At 42.6% G+C, this 25,962-nt stretch overlaps 1 protein-coding gene across 8 annotated transcripts in view; it reads left to right on the plus strand.

Annotated features, from left to right (window-relative positions):
* The window catches only part of PAG1 (phosphoprotein membrane anchor with glycosphingolipid microdomains 1), a 115,524-nt gene that overhangs the window by 75,692 nt on the left and 13,870 nt on the right, over positions 1-25,962 (plus strand). For 5 of the 8 annotated variants that reach the window (XM_087750903.1, XM_087750941.1, XM_087750918.1 and 2 more), the window contains 4 exons: positions 16,962-17,158; positions 19,583-19,634; positions 20,177-20,273; positions 23,242-23,840. In XM_087750903.1, the coding sequence (XP_087607029.1) occupies positions 17,034-17,158; positions 19,583-19,634; positions 20,177-20,273; positions 23,242-23,840 (873 nt within the window). In that variant the 5' untranslated portion in view covers positions 16,962-17,033. Of the gene's footprint in view, positions 1-14,677; positions 14,730-16,818; positions 16,860-16,961; positions 17,159-17,547; positions 17,607-19,582; positions 19,635-20,176; positions 20,274-23,241; positions 23,841-25,962 lie in introns of those variants that run through there. The other 3 variants (XM_087750910.1, XM_087750955.1, XM_009471820.2) reach the window with 3 other exon arrangements.

A 25,962-nucleotide genomic window follows, 5' to 3' on the forward strand; every position in this document is an offset into this window, starting at 1 on the left:
CACCTACCCCATGGGATTCTGGTGTGGCTAATTAGTCAATATTTGCACAGCTCTGTGAAAATGCCTTAGAAGTGCCAATTATGAATTATAATTATCTTGTGAAGATGACTGGGAGTCCACGTTTGCATGTTGATTCAGGCCATGGGAGTAAGCCTTTCAAATAACGGCTCTTTTTTAAATGCCTTACCTATTCCTCATCTCTTGTGTGTGTTTTTTTTAAGGACTATGAGAAACATTAGTTTACCCTCAGGAAAGACCAGGTCTGACTGTTTTTAATAATGAGTTATGTACTTAGTCACAGTAGGTAAATTTACAAACCAAGCAGGACACACTCAGAGATCGATTCTGTCTGTTCGGCAGATGGTTTTACACAATAGGCATCAGGACAAACCTGCTGAGACTTTAAAACAAACACTTCTAAGTAACATTGCCATAAGCCTGTTAATACAGTGGCAATTCCCGTTTTAAACTCTGCAGAGCTCCTACTTTATTTATATCCCATCTATTTACTGAAGTATAATAGATTTACTCTGGGAAGAGACTAAATCTCGGCAGATTTACACTGAAGGCTAACATTTAATTTTCAACTTACTTTCACAAAATAGTAACTAATGCTTAGCACTAACTGCAGGACACTTAGTTATTTTATTCATAGCAGCACACCAGTATTAAAGACAAAGCAAGAATAGCCTACAAAAGATGTCCATGACTTGACTTACAGGTTTTGATATTCCTGGAAATTTTCTGTTGCAGCAAGAATGCTTGTGTATTTTTCTTAAGGTCTCTGCATTTTCTTGTAACTTTATAAATGTTGCTGGTCTCTTTAACTGGCTAATAAAAGGCTTTATTATTTTTTCTACGTTTATGTAAATTAGTTGGGCAAATGGTTGCCTGTAATGCAGGTTTAATATTTTAGTGTGTAGATGTGTATGTTAACGATGCATTAAATAAAAAGAAACCTAGAGTTGCACCCAATTCCACAGAAGGGACACCGTTCCGCCTGCGGTTATTATACGAGAGCGACTGGGAACAGAATTGGGCCAGAAGTTCCCTGCATACCTATCTTTTTGCAGTAACATAAAATTTTAATGGGGAAGAATTACAGGGAAATGAACACTTTCTTTAAAAATGTTCATGAAGGGAGAAGAACTTTTTTTTTTCTGAATATGGGTCTTCTGATGGTTGTTTGCTAATCTTATGCTTACACATGCATTCTGTAGCTGCACAGGAATGTTTAACACAATGTTGATATGAGCCCACATGTTGATGCTCCAGCGGAGGGGTCTTAAATATTCATACGATGACTAGATTCATGTGGTTTTATTTCCTTCTTCTCTACCCGGAGTCCTAAGCACCGTCAGATAATTAAACATTGTATGGTCTGTGGTAGTAAACGTTTCTGGAAATCTGGACATTCATTTTTTGTCCTGCCAGCTGGAAGGTGTGTGATGCTCTGGCATTGCTCTACTTGGAGAAAAGTGTTCTTTTGACATTAGACTAAAATGTTTTATGCCTGCATAAATCCTTACGGCTTTCTGAGGAGGATTTAGTGCTAAGAGCGTTCATCCCTTGTGTAGAAAATGATTGTAGAGGAAGATGCTTGTATCTATGTAACAGTTAAGCATGATGTTACTGCTGTGAGATTCAACTGCACATGAAAACTCCTAAATTTAGGCAAGTACCTGCAAGGCACCTTCAGGCCCCATTACAGTCCGTGGAGATTAGGTCCCCCTTCAGCTGCCCACCCAGAAGCAGCTGGTGCCGTTTGAGATGCCCTGGGACATTTTTCATAGTCTCTAATCGCTATTTGAGAAGCATGAGAGTTTTCTCATGCTGCGGTCCTGTGCCACGTCTGCCAACCACATCCAGATGCAGGTTTCATTTGCCTAAAGAGAGGGCTTTGAATGCCATTTTAAATGCCATAGGCTGTGCCCCTTGGCCTCCAGCTGCCGCTCCAGAAGGACACAAATCTCCTGCACTTCCTGCATCAAGTTGTCCATCTCCGTGGACATATCTGCATAGACATTCAGATAGCTTGGATGTCCTCAGGCAACTCAAGTGGTCCTAGCTGCCTGTGTTTAGGCAACTAAATGGCATCCCTGTGGGCTGGTCAGCTGCATCCCTTGCCAGGCTCCGTTGCCTGGTAGCCCGTGGGAATCCAGGAGGCTCAGACACATCATTCACACATAGACACACTTGGGCATCTCATGCATCTCATGATGGGTGGCTGACTCCCACCGATCATGTCACACGTGTGATGTTTCACTGAGCCTGCAGTGCTGCCTGGGACTTTGTTGGCAGAAAATGAAAAAACTATGGAAGGGCTGAGAGGCAGAAGGGAGAGAAAACTGTAGCTGCTGCCCATGTTTCTGCTCTGCTGTGGTCTGCAGCTCAGCTGGTGAGATGCACTGGGGATTTGACGCAGGGTCTCCCAATCCTCCAGTCTCATCCGCAGAGCCACAGAACAGCAATGTGGGCAATCAAGCCAAGCCAGAAACCTGCATCAGGGGAAATCAGTGGCTCTGAGGCTTGATCACTGGGCAGCACCAGCACAGTGGAATAAATTTGGTCTCCTGAAGTGGGTCAAGTGACTGTCCTTCTGAGACAGCAGTAGGTACTCTACGGTAACTGGCTTGTTTTCTCCATCCATTTAGGCTGACCTTTGAGTTTTCCATCATTTTGCCTTTTCCTTGCCTTTGCTTCACCTGCATTTGCCAGCAGTAATGTCTTTGCCTATTAACAGTTGTGTACCAACTGCTATGCTTTTTCTTTTTCTGGCAGTTTCTGTGCAGATTTTTCTTGCTTTTTTTGCCCCAAACCTTTTTGGTGTACGTCAGCATTTTATTACTTTGCGTGCATGAGGGAATGATAGGAGCCATGATCTATTTGGGTCAGTGCATGCCTGTGTGTAACCATTCCAAAATGAGGGATTTTCTAAGAATAAATTCTCCCTCACCAATCTGGTTCTCATTCTTGCCCACACTCCCATCTGCTATTTTTAGACTTGTGAAACTGGGGTAAAGAGAGTGATGAGTCTTTCTGTTGTTTTTGCTTTCTTCCAGCCAAACTCAGTCTTGTGTTTCTCTTGTTAGTTGAATAACTCATGGAAATACACAGCAAACAAGTAGTTTAGCAGCTGCCCCAAACTAAGGCCTACAGTGATGTGTTACAAGTCAGTTGAAAATTCAAAAAGGGTTCTCTAAAAGGATGGTGCGGTTGTTTTTCTGAATTTAGCACATCAATTTGATATTGCATCTAAGTAAATGCAGAGCTGTATTACCTCTGCTCTTCAGGCCGTTAGCCAGCTGTTCATAGTAGTTGAGAAAATCTTTCAACAAAAGGAAAAATTAATTTACTATTGCTGCCATCAAATTAACCTGTGTTTCAGCTTTCAATAACTAATGGTCACCCTCTTGATTTGTGAACGGTTTCTTTGAAAACTGTCCCATTAAACTGTTCCCTTCTGCAGAATCTGATTGCTTTACAATAAAACTGTCTCCCTAAGCAATGGAAAAGGATAAGAAGAGGTTCGTTCACCATATAGTGTTAGGTTATCCTTTAAAATGAGCCACGTTCAGGAGGGTATTACAGCAGGCCTGAGCATGGCAAATTTCTCAAAGAATAAAGAGAAAGCAGATGAAATCCAGGCTGCTTGGTGAAGGAAAATCAGACCTGAAGAGGGTATTATAACAGTGATGTAATGGTAAATTGTAAAAGATAACTAGCTGTTGACATTGCTGGGGGGACGGGGAAGCGTTTTGTAGCTGTATACATTCTTGAGCTGACATCTCATTATCATGTATGTGTTTGTGTCTTGTATGTTACTTAATGTTATTTATCACATTTTAGGTAAGCAGTCCTATTACTTCATTCCTATCATTTCATTCTCTTCCTGAGAGAGTGTTTTCATGTATTTCTTGTCATCTGCCCTTTGTATTTCTGACATGCCCTGCCTTTGCTCACTACTTGGGCATCCTAATATTAATAGGCCATAACCAAAGTAATCAATAGATGTTGATATCAGTGCTGGTAATTTTATAAGGAGTTTGTGTGAGTATGTTTGATTCGTATATTATTATAGAAAAATAATTCAGGGGGAAGAAGTGCTAAAACAAAAATGTTGCCCGAGGTGAGAAATAGTCAACTAATGGCAAGGGTGACGGTGCCCTGCTAGAAGGACCAAGCCTCGAGGTGGGTGGAGAAGTGATGGCAGCTCCTGGAGCCGTGAGGCAGAGGTGAGCTGTGGCAACACCAGTGTGGCCTCCAGAAAGGAGGAGGAGGCAGCTGTGGAAGGAGGAATGAGGCTCCGTGGGTGGCAGAAGGTGGGTAGAAGGTATCAGAAGGCAAGACGACAGAGGTGGAGGCTTCCTGGCTGTGCAGGAGTGCAGGCAGTAGCTGCCTTTGTGGTGTGCATGGACATGGACATGGGCTCAAGCCTCTGGTGCGTGTCCATGGTCACATCTGCACAGCTGACAGACTCTCCTCAGCTGCTGTGTGAATGAGACGTGCTTACTGCTGACCAGTTGTACACAGGTTTTGAGCTTGCTGTCTGCTCTTCCCCTCATACATCACCGGTATAAGACTGTTCTTCTTCTTACCTGATCTGTTTTGACTGTCTCTCCTGTCCCTGGACAGCAGGTATCCTGTATCCAGTACGGGTTTTCATCAAATTCCAGTCTTACTCTTCTCCTTCAAAACCTTAACAGGACCAAGTTCCATGATGAAAAAGTAATGATTCGGGTCAACACAAAACCAAAACCTGGAAGAAGAAAAGCCAGGCTGGTTATTGATCGTGTGAAGCGATGTGATGCTCCTCTTGTCCTGCCTACCAGTAATTGCTTCTCTGTCATCATGCTTTGGCAGCTCTTAACTGAAAGTAGTAGCAAAGCTTCTTGCAGCAGGCATGATGTATTTATCCTTCTCTCTGCAGTGCTACCCATACTGTAGCGCTTCCTGCTAAAATAGTGCCAATGATAGTAACATGGGAAAGCACAGAGGCAGGGGAAGTCTCGCAGCATTAGTGATGCTTAAATTGCAGAAAAACTGATGCCAACAGGCAGCAAAAAGAACAGACTGGAGGAAGGGGAAAAAAGGATTTTTATTTTTTTTTAGTCATTTGTTATTCAACAAATTCAAGTTTACAAGCTACAGGCCAAATTCTGTCTTCTGATTCTTACTTAGGTGCAAGAGGCGTGTATTTTTATTAGGGATCATGATTTATTCATGTTGAGGAAATGTTCTGTTTATCCCAAGTTCAGATGCAGAGCGGTAGTTAGTAGATGACATTCAGGCTGGAGATTTCCCTTGAAACAACATGGGAAAGTATTTATTTTCTGAAGTCCATTTCCCTTCACAGATGGTTTCCTACTGTAAAATATCCAGCAGTCAGGAGAAAGAGCCCAAAACTGTGACAGGCAACTGCATTTGCTGGATATGTAAATGCAGTATCCATACATAGCTTTATGGAGGGTTTCTTTTCCAGAGAGTATGAACCAAACATCTCAATTAAATCGAGGAGGGGAAGACCTGGTTTTCATTAGCTGTGAAGACTTTCAGAATTACATTAGTTGCAGTTCATTAGATCTTATAATCGTATTTGCTGTGTGTCATGATGAGGGAGTGAGGGGTTTGGGTGTGCGTGGGGGGAACCCAGCTCGTAGATCATTCCCACAGGACCTCTAATTACCTTCTACTGCCTCAGTCCATTGGGATCAATCCCTGAGCTTTGTATTTCCCTCTCTACAGCAGGAAAGCAGGAGGATAAAATGCACCACGTGCCAGGACATTGGTGTGGGGGGCAGGAAAGAGTTGGGTTTATTTTGCCTCGGTACGCCATGCTGCTCCAGCTGGCAAGCGGGGCAGCACCAGTGCTTCGGTGGGGAGGTGAAACCGCAGGATATTCTGGACTGCCACAAGCAAGTGGTGTTGTCATTTGCCCCAGCTCTGCTTCCAGTTGAAAGGACAGAATGACCTGATAATGCTAGTCTCGGGGGGAAATTGCAATGAAATGGTGCAACAACGTGAGGCCATGAAAAGACCTGGTTTGTCAGTGCTGCTCCCACCACGCAAAGGCTTAGCGATGTTTCTGTTCTGATGTGTCAACCAAGAAAGTCAACTCCAAGCAGTGCATCTGAAGACAAGAATTCAAACTGTGTCTGTTGTATATCGCCTTTCCCAGAGGGTCACCACACATGAACCTCCCCTCCTTTCATCCATGATTTACAGATGTCTCCTCTCCTAATTCCAGGTGTCTGAAAGTTCACTGGTCTGTAAGAGGAGACTAGGTATGATGAGCTTTGAAGGTCAAAACTAGTCTCCTCTACCTTTGAAGGTACCCCTCTCTCCATAGAAGTTAGTCTTTACTGACCATGCAGAGCATACAGGCAGCCAGTTTAGATTATTTTTAGATGACTGAAGTTAAGGCAGCACCTCCCCTCAAGGACCACACGGCTGTGCTTCCAACTCGAAGGAGAAAAGGAAGATCATGTAGATGCGGCACTGGCTGGGGACACCGGGTATCTGGGATCAGTTCTCATCTCTGCCAAAGCGCTCTTCAGAAACCGGCAAATCCTTCTCTGTCTTGGGCTTTTTTTTTCATGAAAAGGAAGTTATTTACACAGGGATTCTCTCACGTGCTGCCTTGGTCTTATATAGATAAAATGTAAACTCTTCAGGACAGGGACTGTCTCCAGAGATGAAGGCGGCTCTACATATAGCCACCAAATAGTTAAGAAAAGTTGACATTCCTAATGAAATAAAAATGCTAAGAAGTTAAAAATCACTTTATGCAATCAATTAGAGTGAATAACGAGAAATGGGAGCTTGAAATAGCTCTTCACCTTTACAAAGAACATCAGCGGATGGACACTTTTCTTAAAATTGGTCTGTTGCTAAGTTAAATGACTGACTGCTGCCTCTCTTGCTGTGGGATATTACACAGCTCAGTTCTCACTAATTCCTTTTGCTTCAAGTTTATTTAATCATAAATATAACAGGCCCTTCTGATGTCATTTGTGCTCTACCTCCAAGGACCATCACTTACCTTCCCTGGAACACTCCTGTCTTCCAGACTTTTATATCTATAGATTATATGCTAGTGTTGATGCTCAGTAAGATGGGATTTTTAGATTTAAAATTCTTTTGATTAGGTTTTTCAAAATTGGAATGATTCTAGTGTGCCTCATTTTGCGGGGGATCTCACTCAAGGCGCATTAAAAGGCTGTAATGTCCTAACAGTTGGATACAAAGCATTTTTTAAATTAATTTACCAGTTTAGGCAGAATTAATCTCACTGTAAGTACTAAAATTTTAGCAATCTAAAAGTTAAGTATCAGTGGAAGTCATTTAGTCTTCCCCTGTGATGAGAACTGAGGTGAGGTCTCTCAGGTGGGATCGCGCAGATAGCATCTGGGTGCAGAGAAGCCTGTTTTTAGAGATGTAAACACACAGAAGTTGAATCCCACTCTAAGTAGGAGTCTTGGTTTTTTTAGAAAATAACTTCTTCAGCAGCATTTCATTGGGGATAATCAGAGCGTTGTGTTTTGCTGCTGCATATTTTGCAATCTTCTATATCTTTATAAGTTCAGGGTCTTTTGGAAATTGAAAGTAGCCTCTGGAAAAGTACTTTCTATCCATTGTGTTTCATGGGCCGGATTCAAACACCAGTTTGAGAACAAGTGCAATTGCTATGGATTTTAGAGGTCTTTTAGGTCAGATGACAGAGGCAATCTCTGTGTGCGCCCACTTCCCAGGCTTGGGGGAATTTCCCCGTTTCCATTATTATTACCTGAGTCTGCAAAAGGGTCGCTCAAAATGTTGTGGCACTGCAAAGACTGAAAGGGGACTTGGCATGGTAGAATTACATAAACAGCAACGTGCAATTATGAACAGGCTGTGTTTAATATGAAATAGCATCTAGTTCCAGGAACAGCAAAGCTATCAGGAGTAGTTGTGTCAGAGCTGGAAAACACTTCACAAAGACAGCTTTCATTTCTATATGCTCTAAAGCATGCCGTAATCGTGGTCTAATTACTTCACTGCAGCCAGAAAGCAATATGGGATATTGTGGGGGTGTGGGAAAGAGAATAATATGCTACAATTAAGCTGTAGTCTTTGGCATGGTCACTCATCAGATAAAGCTTTTCTGCTGTTGCATTCGAGACAGTCATTATTTGGCTGCTAAAGCCTGGGGAAAATATGTGGTGGTGTTCCTGGGAGCTGTTTCACAGAGGCTTCATTATCGGTTTCTTCCTCAGCAGCTGGCCAAGCCCAGCTGATGCTCTGCGTTTGCAAGCTGTGTCCGCAGCGCTCCGCTTTTCCCTGCTTGTGCTGGGGGGTTTTGTACTGCTGGTAGTGAAATGAGGGTAACGTTATTACCCACCGTGGAATCAATTTGTGAGGTTTAAATTATTGGTTTAAAAACCTGGTTGCTCGGGACCAGATTTATAATGGAAGATACCTTTGGCAGAGATTTGTGAGCGTGTGGTTTATACACAGAAAGGCCTTGTGAATGTGGGAAATAAATGTGCTAGCTACGTGACAAGTTAGGTGCACAATTATGCACATGTATTAACCCCGGGACGCAGACTGTGTTTCACTGGGACATAATCATGTTCACATGCAATTATGCTCACCTTCCTTTGAAAATCTAGTTTTACAGTCTGCTAGAAAACCTTGCTAGTGACATCTCTTATTTTCTAGAATGCTCCACCATTTTAATAGAAACTATTCGGCCGCCTTAAAGCAAGGTCTTGAATTCACACGCTTAATTGTTCATACGACTTTCCTGATACTTCCCACCTTCCCAAATATCTTTCTGAGGAGGAGAGGCAGGCTGAGATGCAGGCTCATGTGGAATTGCTGAAATTCTAGTAGGAATAGACAGGCAAGCGTGGAAGGAAAAGTCAGGTCACCTTTAAATATGCTGATCTTGAGGTGACGTGGTCTGACAAGGCACGAATGAGTTCACTGGAGTATGAATGCAGACTGTGGTGTAGATCAGCATTTACTGCTGCAAAAGCCTTTTTTAATTTTTCTGCAATGCCACAGATAGATGGTTTCAGAGAGACTTGGTTTCCCTTTAGGAGATGTTAAGACTTAGAAGGGGTTAAAAGTGACCAGTGGTTTGGGACTGTTCATTTTTGTCTTAGATCTGGTTTTGCCTTATAGAGTACACACATCCTTTGATAAGCCAGCTATGATTTCTGTAAAAGTAGGTACAGTGGGGAATTAGATCAGAACCTCATTATTCTGCTGCTTCACAAAGCAGAAACATGAACTATTTTGAAGGCTTACAGCACACACAGTCCCTGCAAGGCTCGTCTGACAGCCTGCAACAACAGCATAGTCCATGTCAGTAATTCCTTCCAGCATCAGGCTTTCAGGACTGGCCTTAATTATGTGCACATCTGGTCTCCTGCAGCAGTTCTTCACTGCTTGGAATAAGACACGTCTGTCTTTAACTGTTCTTGTTAAATGGGTGCTGCCAAGCCAAGCAGCTCAAAACACAACTGCACCAGAAGAGCTTTAATCTGTTGCAGGAAAGGACTTGTCCTGATTTAGTGCACAAGAACCCCAAAAGTGAACGGCATGAGAAAGGTGATCTTGGTATTAGGTTTGCATAGTTCAATAATAGATCTACGTATAAAGAGCTAGAAGCTGAAACATGGCAACGGAGATGCAGAAGCAGTAACACAAATCAGTCTTACAACTTTTTTACAGTGCATTTGGAGAAAATTCACAATCTTGATCCTGTTGACACTGTGGTGTTAGGAGAGGTTCTGCCAAGCAGGATCTCCATCCAGACAGCCATCCTGTCACTTGTTGTCTCCAGAAGCATTTAATTGAAATTGTTCTTATGCACCTAGCGTCAATTTAAAGCAAGGATAATGTCTGTGTATTCAGGCTGTTCCATAGGGTCATCTATGTTAATGTAGCAATGCCTGAGAATTATCTGAATTTTCTCTTTTTGATAAAATTCCAGCATCTTTGTACTTACTTTATTAGGTACTCGTACATGCTTATTGCTGTTTTGATATCTTAATATAGTTTTTGTCACCTATAACAGAGGCGATTGCCCCAGGCAGCAAAGAGAACTGGGAGCTGGGAGAGAGACAGGAGCTGGTGAGAGGAGCTGGAGTGGGTGGAAAGTTGGGCATGTCCTGTGGTGGAGGAGTATCGAGGGGAGAGAAGGAGCTGTAGCACAGGGGGATCGAGGTCAAAAGCACCCACTGTTATCAGGTTCTCAGTCTGAGATACAAAGGATCTGGTTTTACCAAGTTAGAACAGCCTGAAGCATAATTTTGGCTGCAGTCAGAAGGCTCTTTCCCAGACTAATCCCAAGCACCAGTCAGGAGTTAGCTCTGGTCAGGGACCACCCCTGGAAGTCAATTTGGATGCAACCACCATTCTGTGGAGAACAAGAAAGTTTAACAGTATGGGCTCGGGCTGTACCATGCCAGCTGGCTGCAGTACAAGGCAATTATCCCCAATGTGTTTAATTTACTGCTATGGATATAACCTTAATGTTCAGAGTACGACTCCCACCAACTTCTGCTGACAGGCTCCAAACCAGGACTTGCAGTAGGAGATACCTATGAAAAATTTGGCCCAAGTATTTTGCCCACACAGGGACAAATGCAGCCCCGATGGCGTCACAAAATTTGGGTGTAATGCCATATCAGGTTATGCTGCCAGGAATCCACCAGCTGTGGCAAGCTACAGAAAGGAGACACTCAGGAGCTCCGTCCAGCTGCTCTGCCGTTAAAGCATGGTGAGGCCACATGGTGGAAAAGGTCAGAAAACAGTTTCAATTTAAAATCAAGGGGTTTAGAGAAGGGATGTTTGGGTGAAGGAAGGGTGCTTTAAGTTCATTTTAATCCAGCTCACCATAGTGCTACACTTAAGCTTGTGCCAGGAGCATGAGTGGCATTTCCCTGCCAGTGGTGTGGTATTTCCATGCATGCAGGTATTTCCATCCATGCAACAGTCCTGACACGGAAACGGTTCTGGATTGAGTAAAGTGCGTCTGCCACGTCCTCCCTCTTCTCTGAATCAAGTGCACAGTTTGGTGTGAACTCTTGCTGGTGCGGGAGTTGTGGTAATGGATTGCCTTCCTTCGGGTGTTTTCTTTAGGGTGGCCTGAGAATGTTACAAACGAGGGATGTGCTCCCTCTCTGGGCACTTGGAGATACACTGCACCCGCTGGTGCCTGGGCTGGGTCTGAAGTTGCAGAGGGAGTTTTCTGGAGAGGCAGTAAGGTAACAGGACCTCATTAGGTCCCCTGTAGGATGCTAGCTTCATAGAGAAAATCTGTTTTCAGGATTTGGAGGAACAGATGATAAAAGGATCTATGTCCAGGGGTGTTACTCGCACCTGCAGGACTGTCTGCTGCTGCCTGTTTGTCGTATCCCAGGTTTCTGTTCTGGTTTTGTGTTTGAATGACAGTGTTTGCAGCTGGATGTTGACATGAGGACATTCGTTTCATAATTCTCAGCCCCTGTCTCAGTTTGTGGTTCCACATATCTTGTACTTCACCATTTTCTGATTTAACGCAGCTCTCCGAGGGCTTGCTACCAGAGCAGTAAAAATCTCCTTCAAAAACCCCGACCTTCTTCCCCGCTCTCCCCTTGCCCGCTCAGGTCTGCGCTGTTGGGGTGGAGGGGATCTTCCAAATGATGATCTGACTGATCTGTTGTGCAGTTTAGCAGTGGATAACTGAAGGCACTGGGAGCAGGAGGGGTGGGAATGAGAAGAGAGCAGTAGGAGACCAAGCAGCTCAAGAAGGAGCCCCGTAAGAGCAGCTCAGCACAGAGGCGAGCACGTGAAGCTCCTGGGCAGTGCCCCTGTTAGCCGAATCCGGCCTGACAGCCCAGGACAGGGAGTCCCGATCCTGCAGCCCTCCCCGAATCACTCCTGTCCTGTTGCGTTTGGCTTCTCGCGTTCAAAGTCGCTCACTTGTCAGAACAATTTCTTCTCTTGCCTACGCTCTATTTATAATTCATTAAGAAACCCAGAGAGGTGAAGCCGTTGGCTTTTCCCACTCTTTCCCCTCTGGAAAGCGTGGGCCGAGCGTGGTTTGCAGCAGGACATGAATGAAATGGCTGTAAAACCCAGAAGCCAAGGGGAAGGCGGTGGGAGAGGTGCCATCTCCTGCCAGGCCTCCCCGGGCATGGTGTCCTCCTCTCGCAGAGCACGTCCCCTATGCATTTCACCGTAAGCTCGGGTGGGTCTTTGTTCAGAAAACCTAGGTCAGATCCTGGACCCGAAGCACACTGGATCTGTCTGTTCCCGGGCTTCAAAGGAGTTCAGGTCTCAGTTCAAGCTTTTCCTCACTAGTTGAAATTGTCACTCCATGAGGTCCCTAAAATTGCAGCCTGTATCTTATGCACAAAACTGCTTCACCGCAGATACAGTTTATTCTTCAGTTTGGCAACAGATTTGTACTTGCACGTCCTACGCTCCCATCATCACCGACTCAGGCTGAACTGCCTCAGCTCTGCTTTATCTCTGTATTATTCACCATGAAAGTGCAGGTTATGGAATGAAACATCCGTCTTTTTGAAACTGCAAATGTAATTGTACATTTAAGTGCAAATTTGAGGAAATGGCTATGGGCGTTATTTGCCATATAGGTTCCACTAATGGCAAATATTGATGTCTAAAAAGCAAGAGAAAGTTCCCACAAGAAGGAGAAATTGTATTCAATATAGTGTAAGGATTAGTTTTCTGAACTGATAATTGCTTTGAAATGTGAATGCGAACCGTGGTTTGCATTTTGCCTTAGATGAAATAACCAGTTTTCTTATCCAGGTATTCCAGGCCTGTCTCTATTACTCATTTTTGGAGTTCGGCGCCACGAGCAACTTGGGTGGAGATTTCTGTGGAAAGGGTGCAACAAAGAAGTCTTCGTCTTAAAAAGATCATCACATACCAAAAAAACCCCACCAGTTCAATTGACTGTTATTCTGCCTCAGCGATGTCTCTCTGCAAGGTTAAACTATTCAAGTCTGGCAGTCTTTCAAGGGTGGAAGTAGGACTTTTTTCAAGCCCAGCAGATGAAAGGCCCCATCTAAGCTCCGTCTTTGGCAGCAGGGTTTGCATTCAGCTCTGAAGCACCCTTGCAAGAGCCACAAATTCCTGTCCCCGAACGGGGAGACTCACCAGAGGGCAGCACAATATCACTTTTTATTGTAAAAGTGGGAGTTAACCATTTCAGCTAAGAGCTTTTTGAAATTAGCTGCTTGTTGTTCCATAGTTACGATTGGAAATAAGTTTCTCTTTAAAGCTAGCCTCTGAAGCAGCTCCGAAGTCCATTATATTAGGCATACATTAAGGTTTTAGTGTCCAGGCGTTCGCCAAGTGGAAGCAGAGGGAGTCCAGACAGTTGTATTTTCAATGTATCTCTCTGCCAGGTTTCTGTCCAGGGCTGGTCTGGGCAGCTGACGGGTGCTTGTCCAGGTTCGAGTATTTCAGAAGCTCTCCTATGTTAAAGGCACCAGCCCAAGTGATTACCATTTCAACCTCATCGTTTGGGAGGCATTAAACAGTAGGAGTAAGTCCTCTGATGGCATTTCATGAGAAGGGTTCACAGAGGGTGAATGTAAGCATGCTTTTTTTGTATTATAATTATATTTACTTCTGGTTGTCCTGTATGCTGAGCAGCTCCTAGGTCCTCTAGCGCTTACGCCAAACTCTCGCTGTTCAAGGAGCTAAGAGGATTCACCGGTCACATCTTGCCTGCTCAGCTTCCCTCACACAGGGCTTCATCTGTCGTCAATCTGTTCCAATTTGTTACTCTATTCTGCTCGCACAGGTAACTGGTGTCTCCAGCAGCTGCCTCCCCTGGTTCAAGTGCCACTGTACTTTTCTGACCTTTTCTGACTTCTTTCTCTCAACTTATAGTCAAAGCTTTGGTATCTGAATTCTTGCTCTTCTGCTGCAGATTAACTACATCTTCTGTCCTTGGTCATTCTCTTTGCTCCATTTGGCTTCTGCCTGGTGGGATGTCTCATGCCTAGCATCAGTCTTGCACTTCACTCCTAGACATTCACATGTAGGTCTCCCTCAACTCTCTCCCTCTGATCTTATGCCTTTTTAAGCTCAGTCTCAACTCTGTCTGCTCCTGCTCATCCCAACACTTCCTAACTCTGTAGTGAAGTCTTCAAAGCAGCAGCTTTTCCATGGGGCTGCTCCCCATGCATCCTTAGCTTTCCTTAGTTCAAATATTATCTTTACTTAAAGACCAGCAGCCTTAAGAATATATGTGTAGAATAAAAGAATAACTTTTCCTACCGTATTAGCTTTTGGTACATTACTTAGTCTTCTGAGAGGAGTGTAGTATTGTTCTTCAGAGTAAGTATAAAATCATGAACTTAGTAGTAGAAATAATTTAAATTATATCTTTCAAGACAACGTTGTGTCTGCTTTAAAAAAAACTAAACATGATTCTGTTTTAGGAAAAAAGAAAAATATTTTGAAATCCCTGTTCTTTTTCTTATGTTTTTCTGTGCCAAATATATTTAAAAAAAAAAAAAAAGTTTCTTTTTCATTTGCATTCTCTCTTTTTATTTATGGGGAAAACTAAGGAAGAAAAGACAACAAAAATACTGAAAAAAGATTTGATTCAGTTTTCATTTTTTTTTCAAATTTCATTTTCATTTCATCCTTTTTTCCACAGAAGGAAGAAAACTAGTATTTTTTAAAGGCAAAAGGATGGGAAAAAAAAGAAGGTAAAAGATCTTTTAAGAATAATTTTTCAAAGCTTTAACAGGGCAGAAAATGTCTTTGAAACTTCTTAAAAAATAGAAGTTGAAAAGAAAATTACTTTCTATTCAAAACACTTAACAAAGGTTTGGAACTAGTGAAGGCAGCTGGTGCAGTGGGCTTTGTAGTGTTTTCTAAATGAGGACGGTCCATCACCTCTACAGGAATCCATCCCAGTGCACGGTGTCCTTGCACCTAATCAGAGAGGTCTTTGTGGGCATCACACCACGTTTTCTCCTGACTAAGTCTGATTCTGCTTCTCTTAAGGTCTCTCCATTTCACAGTCAGTGATGTGACTATGACTCAGTGTAGAAATAACCCGAGTTTTGCTTTAAAATAGGGATGAGGCAGGGCTGTATCAGATTCACATCTGCAATATACATCATTTTTAGAGTGGTCTGCTATTGCTTTTAAATGTTTAATTTTTCAAGCTCTGCCAAGATAACCACAGAGGCACATTGCTCGGCAGCAGTCATCCCCAAAGAGCAGTGGCTCTTTGGTGTCGGTGCTCAAGGCTGCCAGTAAGCCATATCTGTGCTTTGGCAAGGTGTGCGACACCTGCTCTTCCCATCCTGTGGATCTGTGAGTTTGGAGAAGTTACAGATTATCTGGCTTTTGTATAACTTGGCCAAACTAGAAATGTTTAACTATACTCTGAAGTTTGTCTTTCCAGGATTGGCAACTTTTCCCATCTTTTGTTTGTTTCTTCCCATTTCAAGTTATTGCAATGCCATTAATATCTAAAAGGAAAAAAAAAAGCTTTTATCCACCATGGATAAATTAGTAAGAATTGGTTCTTCTTGGAAGGTGTCCAGAAGTCTGATCCTGCATGGTAGGAACTAATGAGCCCATTTTATGTAAGGACAGAAATGTTACTTGTAAGAGCTACCCAGTCACATAGCTTAGTTATTAACTTTCTTCTGCTGACTCACCAGATTTCCTTTGACGTGAATGGCCGTTTTCTGGAAATTAATATTTTTTCTCATGAGATTTTAATAACAAAATGGTGACATGGTGTTTTTTGATAGTTATGATAGCAGTACCTAATTGAATTTGCTATTACAAAGTGTGCTTCTGCTGCAAAGAAAGAAAATGTATATGTACATACATATTTCATATATAAAATATATATATGAAAATATATGCATAAAATTAAAGTAAGTCTTAGTGGCTTTAGCCATTAATCAATGTTATGTTTGTGCTGCTTTTTCATTCCCAAGTAATAACTGCTCGTTTCTTAGCCATTTTATTCTATTTCAGTGTTTATCAATCTTGAAGGCTGGCTGAAGGCCTGTAAATAGACTTTGCATAACCTATTCCTAAATTACAGAGAAATTGATATCTTCAGCAGTGCAGAATGAAAGACTTCTTTTTAATTTTACCATGTCAACAATGTACTACATTAAAAATATGTATAAAATTTTAGAATATATTGTATATCAAAACTTCTATATCGTAAATAGTGTTTACCCGGGATGTTTCTCCAGGGGCTGCTGTGCTATAGCAAAAGTTGTGTTTATCCAAGTTCTTAAAAACCACACTGTCTGCTTTTCTCATTAGTTGTTTTCTTAGACTCAGGAGGCGAGAAGCAAAAAAAGAAAGTTCAGTATTATTACTCTCCAGACATACTATTAAGAAAATAAGCATTTTACATAGAAATAAGATTAGATCTGATCCACTGTGAGAAAGGTTTTTGTGGTATTCCTTTCAAAGACGTACCTAGCTTATTTGTCGCTGTACTTTAAGCACTGAATCACGTGCAGGCAGGAGACACTGAGAGGGAAGGAGGTGAATGCCTGCTGCAGCTCTCTTTTTGGCTTGTTAACTCTACAGAAGTTGTAGTTGGTTTTGAAAGCTCACTTTTCAATGCAGTTAACAAATATCACTGCAAAATAGACTACTCTTTCCCTCGAAGTGGATTTATAAACTTCTTCAAAATAAGAGTACAGAGATACTGTACTACCTTTTATTCATGTTGAGATTGTAGATAGGTAACAGCTTGCGTTAATATTTGACAAGGTTTGTTCTATGTCACCGTCAGAAATGTAGCTGAAAATCTCTTTGGCTGGCTGGCTTGTACTTGAAACTGCTTTTTTGTAAGATCTGGATTTGAAAATCTCTCCTGCCAGATTTGTAGCTGTCAGATTCCTTATCTTCAAAATTTATACTAACCTCTAATGGTGTTTTTCTTTGTGCAGGCAGCACAGATGCCAGCCTTCTCCAAGGAATAACCTCTTCATCCCCTAGTGACACCAGCTCCTGCTAGGACCATGGGGCCAGAGGGTGGTTTCTTAGGCAGTGGACAGATCCACGTCATCCTGTGGGGAAGTTTGGCAGCCATGACAACGCTCTTGTTCCTCACCTTCCTCATCTTCCTCTGCTCCAGCTGCAACAGGTAAGGCTCAGGAGCTTAGCAGGCAGTAATGGTTCTTGAGTCACACAGTGCAGGGATTGAAATAGCTTCATTAATAACTAGTTAGCAAGAAACACTGAGGATTTAGGTACGGAAATAAAAAAGTACAGTACGAAATCTGTTTTCAGAGCAAACCCAAATTTGAACAGTTCTGTTCATTATAAAATAAAAAATTATATTTTTTTGCTGTGAAGGAAAAACACTGTTGTGTTTGCTAGGTGCTTTCTCCTAAGCTGAAGCCTGGAGCGCAGGCAGACACCGGCTGTTAGCAGATCACACGGCTAACCTGAAACTGAGAAAATTAGGTGGGCTGAACAGGACCAAAAAAGTATAGGTAAAAAGGAAAGTAAAACGATTTCTATGTATTTCAGCTTTGCTTTGGCCATTCCAGAAGACTAGGGAATTGATCCTGCTGTTCAAGCCAAAACGAGTAAGAATCAAACAGTAATACTAATTAATGTCTTGTACTCATACCTTATCCTTATTTTCTTCTCCATAAGAGGGTTCAATTTCACCAACACAGGCACTTCTACTGACTTCGTTTATTCACATTTCAAGGCCCCTTCATGGCACGTAAGCTGAGCCCTGCTGATTGCGCAGGGGAGCTGGGCAGCCTGCGCTCAAGCCACGGTGCCCTTCCACCAGGTCAGACCTTCACGATGAGGAGCAGGACTGCTGTTGCTCGTATCGCTACATTTTGCCAGTGCAGCTCAATCAGTCAAGTGTATGGGAGAAAAAAAAAAAACCTATCCATAACTCAGTACAGCAGCAAAATCTTTGCTTTGGACTCTTACGCCTATAGGAGCATGTTCTTTCAGCCATTCCGCATTGAGAGCGTTGAGAAAGCTGTGCAGCCATAAAATACACTATATACACATAAAATACACTATATACACATAAAATACACTATATTGGCATAAGGTGTGTCTACAGTGAAAGGCCCTGTTTTTCAGCTCTAATGCCAATGTTGGAAGAAACAGTCGTGGGCAAGAGCAGACCCCAGAAGTTGCCTGAAACCCTAAAAAGCATAAGTTGGAACTTGTAATTTCATGTGATTCCGGAGAAATGCTTTTGTAAGCTGTTAGGTGACATTTCAGTATCTTCCTATTCATTACAATTTCCTTTGATACCTGTGTAAAAATAGTAGAAATATGTGGGTTTTAATTTATTTAAAAGTATAAAACCTATTTTAAAAATCCTTAAGCCCACAAGCATTGCATTTAGGTACGATGTTTTGTCTGGTAACACTCCAGTCCTTGAAACATCTCTAGAAAGATGTTTTTAAAACAGAGTCAAACCACTGAGGATGTCTTTGCAGTTACAGGGATACATTGTCAGAAACTATCTGGTGATGCTCTTTAATGAATTCTTGTGTTGCTAGTCTGGATGCAGTATCTTTTATTTCAGGTCATTCTGTAGGGCAGGTTGTTTATGCATAAATGCAATTATGTAAAATTTCTTTCTAGCTTACTCTTCAAAAATGGTTGAGGACATGGAAAACGGAACAAAATCTGCTCTTTCTAAAATGTCAGAGTCAGAAAAACTTCCAGAGAGGAAATTAAGTATTTGTAAACTTTAACTCTGCTCTGCAGTGGTGCAGCCTTACTTGCTCTGTTTTCTTATTTCCCAATTAGGTAGAATTTTAACAGTTGCTAATTTGGGAAGTACGATGCATTGCAGACTTTAGGAGCACAGATTTCATATTGTCCGTATTTTCTCACCTTTTTACTTGCCTTTTCGTCTAGGGGAAGGACTATTATTATTTTAAGCTCATAGTTTCTTACAGTATTTCAGAATAAGAGCTCTATTTCCAAAATGGTAAAAACTGGAAACATGATCCATACTTTGAGTCCTGTGAAGTGCTCAGTGAAGTAGGATTCATTTTAAAATTAAGGCCTCTGCTGCCATGAAATTTGTACTGCTCATGCTTATTATTAATTATAACTAGCATCCTGAATGGGAGCAGGCTGGATTTTGTAGGCCTTTTCTAATTCTTCATAGCATAAACACCTTTTACTGACACAGTTTAAGGAACTCCCCAGGTAGTCTGTCACCAAAAACATGTATCTCATGTATCTCTGAGCATTTCAGATATGATTAAATTGAGGATAATAGTATTTTGATTATCATCAGTTACTCCTTACTGTGATCTTACACTGAATGAGAAAAAGGTTTGTGTGTGTGTGTGTGTGTTGTACCTCTTCAGATATGTTTACCACTGCCCTGCCTCAACAGTAACCTTACACAGAGGTCATACCAGTCCCTGTAATAATTTTCAGTTATTCTTTTTTCAGTATTACTGTGAATCACAGTTCTGTTCCCTGCAGGTGTATAAGGTCTATTAATGATTGGCATTTGTATATTAGCATAATCCGTAGTAACAGTTCATATGTCTTTTTCATTAAGGGAAAAGAAGGCCAAACATCAGAATGGAGATCATGAAAATCTGATGAATGTGGTAAGTATTTATTTCTGGCAGCTTGTGTCTGTCTTGTGGTTGGTTTGTACCAAGCTCCTTACAAAATACTGCAGATTGGAAAATAGCTCAGGAATTTGGAGATGGTTGAGCAAGGGAGACTTTAAAAGTTGCAGAACAGGAAGAGGAGAACTTGTGTAGACCTCGATGATCTGCACTCTCTCAATGCTCTTTCTGCCACCGTTGTACTCCAGACCTCCTGCCTCTCTTCCACTCCATTTGCAGCACAAGCGCAGTGTACCCTGTGTCAGCTGCTGTCTTCTCACGGCTTAAAGCCATGGTAACGTCTATTACCATAAAGGTTGGAAGGGAGATCACTCTGGACATACTTGCATTTATTTGTTTTAACATCTGTAAACACAGGGACCTAAATCTTTGAGTACAGTTGGCATGGTTTGATTCTCCTGCCGGTAACACCTATGAATCAGAGCTCCCGAGATCAGAATGAAATTTGTTGCGTATCTATTTATGCAAACGCTTCTTCTGATCCAACGGTGATTAGATCTCACTAATTTGCATTGCAGCCTTCCGATAAGGAGGTGTTCAGCCACTCGATCACAAGTTCGGCTACAGAGCCCCCTCCGAGCAGCGACCAGAACGGGGCACTCAGCAACGGCGAGGGTGAGTAGCGCAGCCCCTGCGGGTGGGATGAACGAGCGGCACTCTCCCCTTGCTCACAGCTCCCACGTTAGCTGCACATTGGTGATCCCTCAACTCTTAGGTTTCTAGCTGTCAGCTTTCCAAGCACACAGTCATGCCGTTTGTCTGAATACCCTGCTCACCTCTGGAGGTCTGGCACCAGATCAGCTGCTGTATCCCAGGGCAGTGGCCAGGCATGCAGCTCTCTGGAGGGCAGTCAGTCCTCTTCGCACAGGACATAATTCACACAAAACTTATGATCAAGTTAAAAAATGCAGTGAGGATGTTTGTCTTGCTGGGAAGTCAGTAGCTCATCCCGTGGAAATGTTGGCATTTTAAGCTGCATCTCCACTTCCCTGCTGGGAGTGCTCTGGCACAGCCCTACACCCCAGCTCCCAGTCTTCCACGCCAACCAACACTGGGAAGGTGCTAAGGTCCTCCTCTGGGCCACCAAGCTACACCTGCAGATTGACCAGGCCGCCAGGCAAAGACTGTGGCGTTTCCTAATCTCAGCCAGCTACAGAGTTGGGATGTGACCAGAAGATGCAACCATACCTCAGAGCTTCACTCCTGGAGGCTGTGGAAGTATTTAATGTCCTCCTCCAGGGACTACAGCTTTGGATCATAGTTTCGTGCTGTGCGTGGCTGACGCTTGTATTTTTGTATTTTAGAAAACAGGCAATATAAATAGGCTTCCTTTTTTTCCTTAGTCTTTGCTTTGCTGAATGCTCAAAATGATTCACAGTGAAGTATCACTGGAAAATATTTTACTCAGCTGCACCTAAAAATAAACTCAGTCTCAGCTCAGAGCTTCCAGGAGCCAACTGTTGTCTCCACACTAGGCACCGACACCATGGGCTGCGCTCTTCACCTCCTACCTCCTCATCTCACTGTGCAGCCGGAGGCGAAGCTATTCAATCTTTACCCCTCAGAGACAAGTACCTAAAGGATTTTTTAAACTTTGTTTTTGCAGCTAATCGCTGCTCCCGTCCGTTGGCTTGTTGCGTACGTAGGTGTGTGGCTCACCAAGAGACTCGATGTGCAAAGCCCTGCAGAAGGGAAGCATTTCTCTTTGCCACGAGTCACCACACATGCAGCTGTCAAAGCTGCTACTAAAAGGCATGCTGTCAACCCGCAGACAGTTTTCAGACTGTCTGATATTACTCAGATTACACTCTGCATAACAACCCTTCTGAATAACAGGAACCAATGTGCTTTAATTTCTCATTTATACTTTATGCGTTATTTTTGTTAATAGTTCTTTCTTTTGCTGTTTCTGCTAACCTTTTGAACAGGGGCAGGCCTATGGAAGCAAACCATCAAATGTTGGGGTTTTTTTTGCTTTACCCAACCTGCCAGCATTGTGTTTATCTATGCCAATCCCTTATCTATGCCAACCCCTTCTGTGTCACTACCCATAACCACAGGAGCATGGAAATGTGAGCTCTCATTGCTTCTGATTATCCCCCCTGAGGCTGAACGGGGTGGGCGCTCTCTGGAGCCTGTGGCAGTGCTCTGCAGAGCACAGAAATCCCTGAGAGCAAGCAGCAAAGGGGAAAACGTGTTCCAGCTTCTCCAGGCCAGTTCCTGATGCTCCTCAGGAAGTCTGCAGCATCCTGGGTAGTGACTAGGACACCCTGAGTCCTAGTCGGGACGCAATAGGAGACTTCCTCCTATTCCACCTGCTCCTTCCCAGTTGAATGCAGGAGCCAAGTGAATGGAGAAGGATGTTTTCCTTTTCTTCTCCTCCCATCTCCCACTCAGACAGCAATTACCATCTCATACCTCCAGTTCCATCCTGAGTTTTGCTGTCAGGGTGCGGCTCCCTGCGGGTGCTGACGGCGTGAGCCTGCATGCCCTGAGCACAAGCGAAAGCAACGTCCGTGACAACCACCAAATCAAGGCTACTGATTGCTTCAGCAACACTTTATGTCATCATGTCAAACACACTGAAGGAAATGCAAGAATGGTTTGATTTTGCTGAGAGAGTACCATGGGAACCGTACTAAGAAAAGTAAAGCTGTTCAGAAGTGATTTTTCAAAGAAATGGTGTCATGTAAAGTTATGTACCACATACTACCTGAAACACGCTTGTATGTGCCCACGTATACATCCCTGAAGGCAGGCAAATGTCATACGCGTGCACTGCAAGATGGGAAGTCCCATAGATTTCAGTCTCTAATACCCTCTAGTGACAGTGACACGTGACCCGCTTCTGGGACTTAAAATAACATGTTCTGCCTAACACTACTTTCTGAAGTCTAGTCTTCTCTTTTGTGCATATGGCTGGCTCGTTAGTAGGTTGTCAACCTACATTATGTGCTGCGAGACTAAGAGAAGTATGGCATAGCCTTCCAGTGAGGAGCTTCTGGTGTAGCGTGCAGCGAGGCTGAGTGCGGCAGGGCTGAGCGAGGTGTGATTCAGACGAGAATTTGGCCAGCGTGTTAAACAAGGTGAGGGCTGGGTAGGGAAGATGCAAAAATGCTTTCCGTTTTGATTCCAAAGGGTAGGGAAATGGAAAGAGGAAAACCTAACAAGGCTTTTTTTAAAGGCGCTTGGTTTGAGGCCTCCCACCAGCATTCTCCATCTGAGACTACTGAGCAGTCTGTAAGCATTCAATATAACTGAGTACAGCTGAACATCCATGCACACCTGCAGCTACCCACCCATCCACTGTTCTTACGGTGAATGCTGTCACTATACAATGTGATGTGGAGGGTGCACAGAGTATTTAAGTTGTGAGAAAGATATTTTAACAGTAGAGTGCAGAAATCTCTGTAACTGAAACCTTTCGCTAAACAAAAAGCACGATGGCCACTAGACATTTCTGGGCATTAGTATCATTTACCCTTTCCAATGAGACACAAAACCAAAGTGATATAGAGTACCAAATAGCACTCACCTTATAGTTATACATTTGTTTTAATTACTTCTTTATAATTTTCTCTAGTACTCTCAGAGGACAGTACAACTGCCTGTATCCAGCCTTATGAAGAAGTACAGACGTCTGTCTCTGATCTGCTAGATCAACAGGATAGTCTTGGGAAGTCCATAAAATGTCACCAGAGCCGGGAACTACCCAGTATTCCCCCTAACAACACCATGGAAACCATAATTTCAGCTAGAAATGCAGAAAATGATCAAGGTCTTGGAATGGAAGGGCCTTACGAAGTGTTAAAAGACAGCTCCTCTCAGGAGAACATAGTTGAAGACTGCTTGTATGAAACTGTGAAGGAAATTAAAGATGTTGGAGCAGTAGCCAGCATGGAAGGGAGCTGTAACAGCAAATCAAAGGCTTCGTTGGCGGTTTCTGAAGGTCAGGATCAGATTCCTGAGTGCAGAATTGAATCAGCAGAATATGCATCTGTTGACCGAAATAAAAAAAGTCGCCAAAGTGCTAATTCAGAAAGCCCTCTTGACAACACACCAGATGTAGAGGATGAGCTTCCCCCTCCGGTACCCATGAAACTTCTCGATGAAAATGAGAATGTGCAAGAAAAAGAAGTGGAAGAAGAAGAAGTGACAGAAGGAGCAAGTAAACCAGAGAAGGTAAATACTGCAAATACTTGTTCTTGTCAAACAGCCGAATAATGATAGAGAAGGTATGGGTGGGAGACAATTTTTTTTACATAACAAAAAAATGCCAAGGAAAAAAAACAACACTCAAAGTGATGCAAGACCGTAAAATTTGGAAATATGAAAATGTACAGCATAGTCTTTGCATTATAGGCATGTACTCATTCTATTACAGCCTATATTTTGGATCGCTGCAGTATGCACTTCATAAGGCTTTTCACCAATATTATCCAGAAATTGCACAGGAGGCCTCTGCTTCTTTATTTAATGGTATTGTACCTGTGGGAGCTATTACAGTAGGTATCCAGTATCTCTGTCAGCATCTATATCTTGTTCCGAACCCCCCGCCTTGCTTTTTTCTAATGAAACCTCAATTTACAAGAAGGAGAGGGGGGCATTCTTGGTGGATGCCCTAACTTTAGATGTGCCTCCTTTGTTGGGCCACCTTGGCTTAGCTGTGCGAGTGCTAGGCATCTGCTCAAAGCCTCTCGTCTCTCTCTGTAGGAGAGAGGGACAGAAGGAGAGCGAGATTGCAGCTATAGGCTTTTATATTTGTCAAATTCTGTATGTCACACGTAAAGAGAGTAATTAATTTCTACCTGCTGAAATCATGGCCAAAAGTTATGTTTTCTCAGCACCTTACACTTTCTGCCAGCCTAGGGACAACTTAGTGGTGAACTCCTTGAAAAAACAGAATGATGACATTTTCAGCAAGTTATTTTCCCATTTTTAGTTTTTCACCAGCATTAATTTTGAAGATGCTTTCAGATCATTGCACGGAGTTGTCACAAATTGTTGAGTTTGCATTCTTCAGAACTAGTTTAGATAACTTGTTGTTAATTGTGAATGAAAGAACTGTGATTTTAGCAGGTTAACATCATTTTGGTGTTTGACTTATCAAATAATATTAGGTATTGATGAAAATTTTAAAAAAAGCCTTAATATGTGATGTGACACTTTAATGTAAACATTTACCTGAAAAATCATAGCAGAGCCAAGCTCTTAATTGTTTCTGGTTGTTCTCTTATTTGAAGTATTTCAGTAATCCAGGCAGAGGGCAGAAAAATACCTTGTTAAATAACTGACTAACCATGTGACGTACAAAGCACAGTGGAGTCAAAATGAATAAACTGAAGACTACTCATAATCTAAAAATTGTTTATCCGGACCCTTCAGTGCACATTCTTAGAAATAACAAGCTCATTTAGTAGAAAATTAAGATGTGATTGTCAACAATAATCCACCAACACTCCCCCCTCCCAAATTCAGGCCATATGTAATTTCTCATTAAACTTTTAGAGAAACAGCTTTCCCTAACAGTGACATTTTTCCTACCAGGTGTGAAAAGGCTGGCAGAAAATCATTGTATTTCCCAGGCACCGATAGAGAGGAAAAGCGTTTGCTGCTCTGTAGCTCCCCAGCAGCCCGTGTATACAGTGTCAGTAACTGCAAGGAGTGGGAATTGATTAAAATGGTTCAGGTTTTGAAGGATTAATCAAGAGATGACACATGCAGTCCCCTAAGTGCCAGGAAAAAGGTGTTTGTCTAATTAAAATTTATTCAGAGCTAAAGCCATCCTGAGTTAAAGCTTCGGCAGCATCAGATCGTTCCTGCGTTCGCTGCTAGGTACATGCATTATGCATCGAAGCGTGTGCCTGTCCTGTCCTTGAGAGCTACAGCTGCAGCAGAGCTGGAAATGGTAATTGATGGAATATATAAATGTCATTATTGTTGGCATTGTGTGGGGAGGTGGTTGCAGGATTGTTTTTCTGTTGTGATGATGATAATTTTTCCCTCTATTTTGCTGCTTCAAACAATGCAGAGCAATGCCTGTTTTATTCCGATGTGGCAACCAAAACCAAGATGTTTATGGAAATGTATGTTATATTGATAACTCTTTTAGTTAAACAGACCCCATGGGCGTCTCTTTTTGCTTCCTCTCTTGTGAGGCTACTTAGCTGCCTTCCTTGACATGACATCTGTATCCCAAACTTTTCAACCTTCTGCCCTGACCCTGATGAAGGAGGGGTTGGGTGTAAGTCGTGTGAGTCTCTCTCACTACAATTAGGCTTTGCTTTAGTAGGGCACAAAGAAG

Source organism: Nipponia nippon, unplaced genomic scaffold (genome assembly GCF_047370975.1).
Source record: "Nipponia nippon isolate SJK-2023a ecotype South Korea unplaced genomic scaffold, ASM4737097v1 scaffold_1, whole genome shotgun sequence".
Classification (NCBI taxonomy): Eukaryota; Metazoa; Chordata; class Aves; order Pelecaniformes; family Threskiornithidae; genus Nipponia; species Nipponia nippon.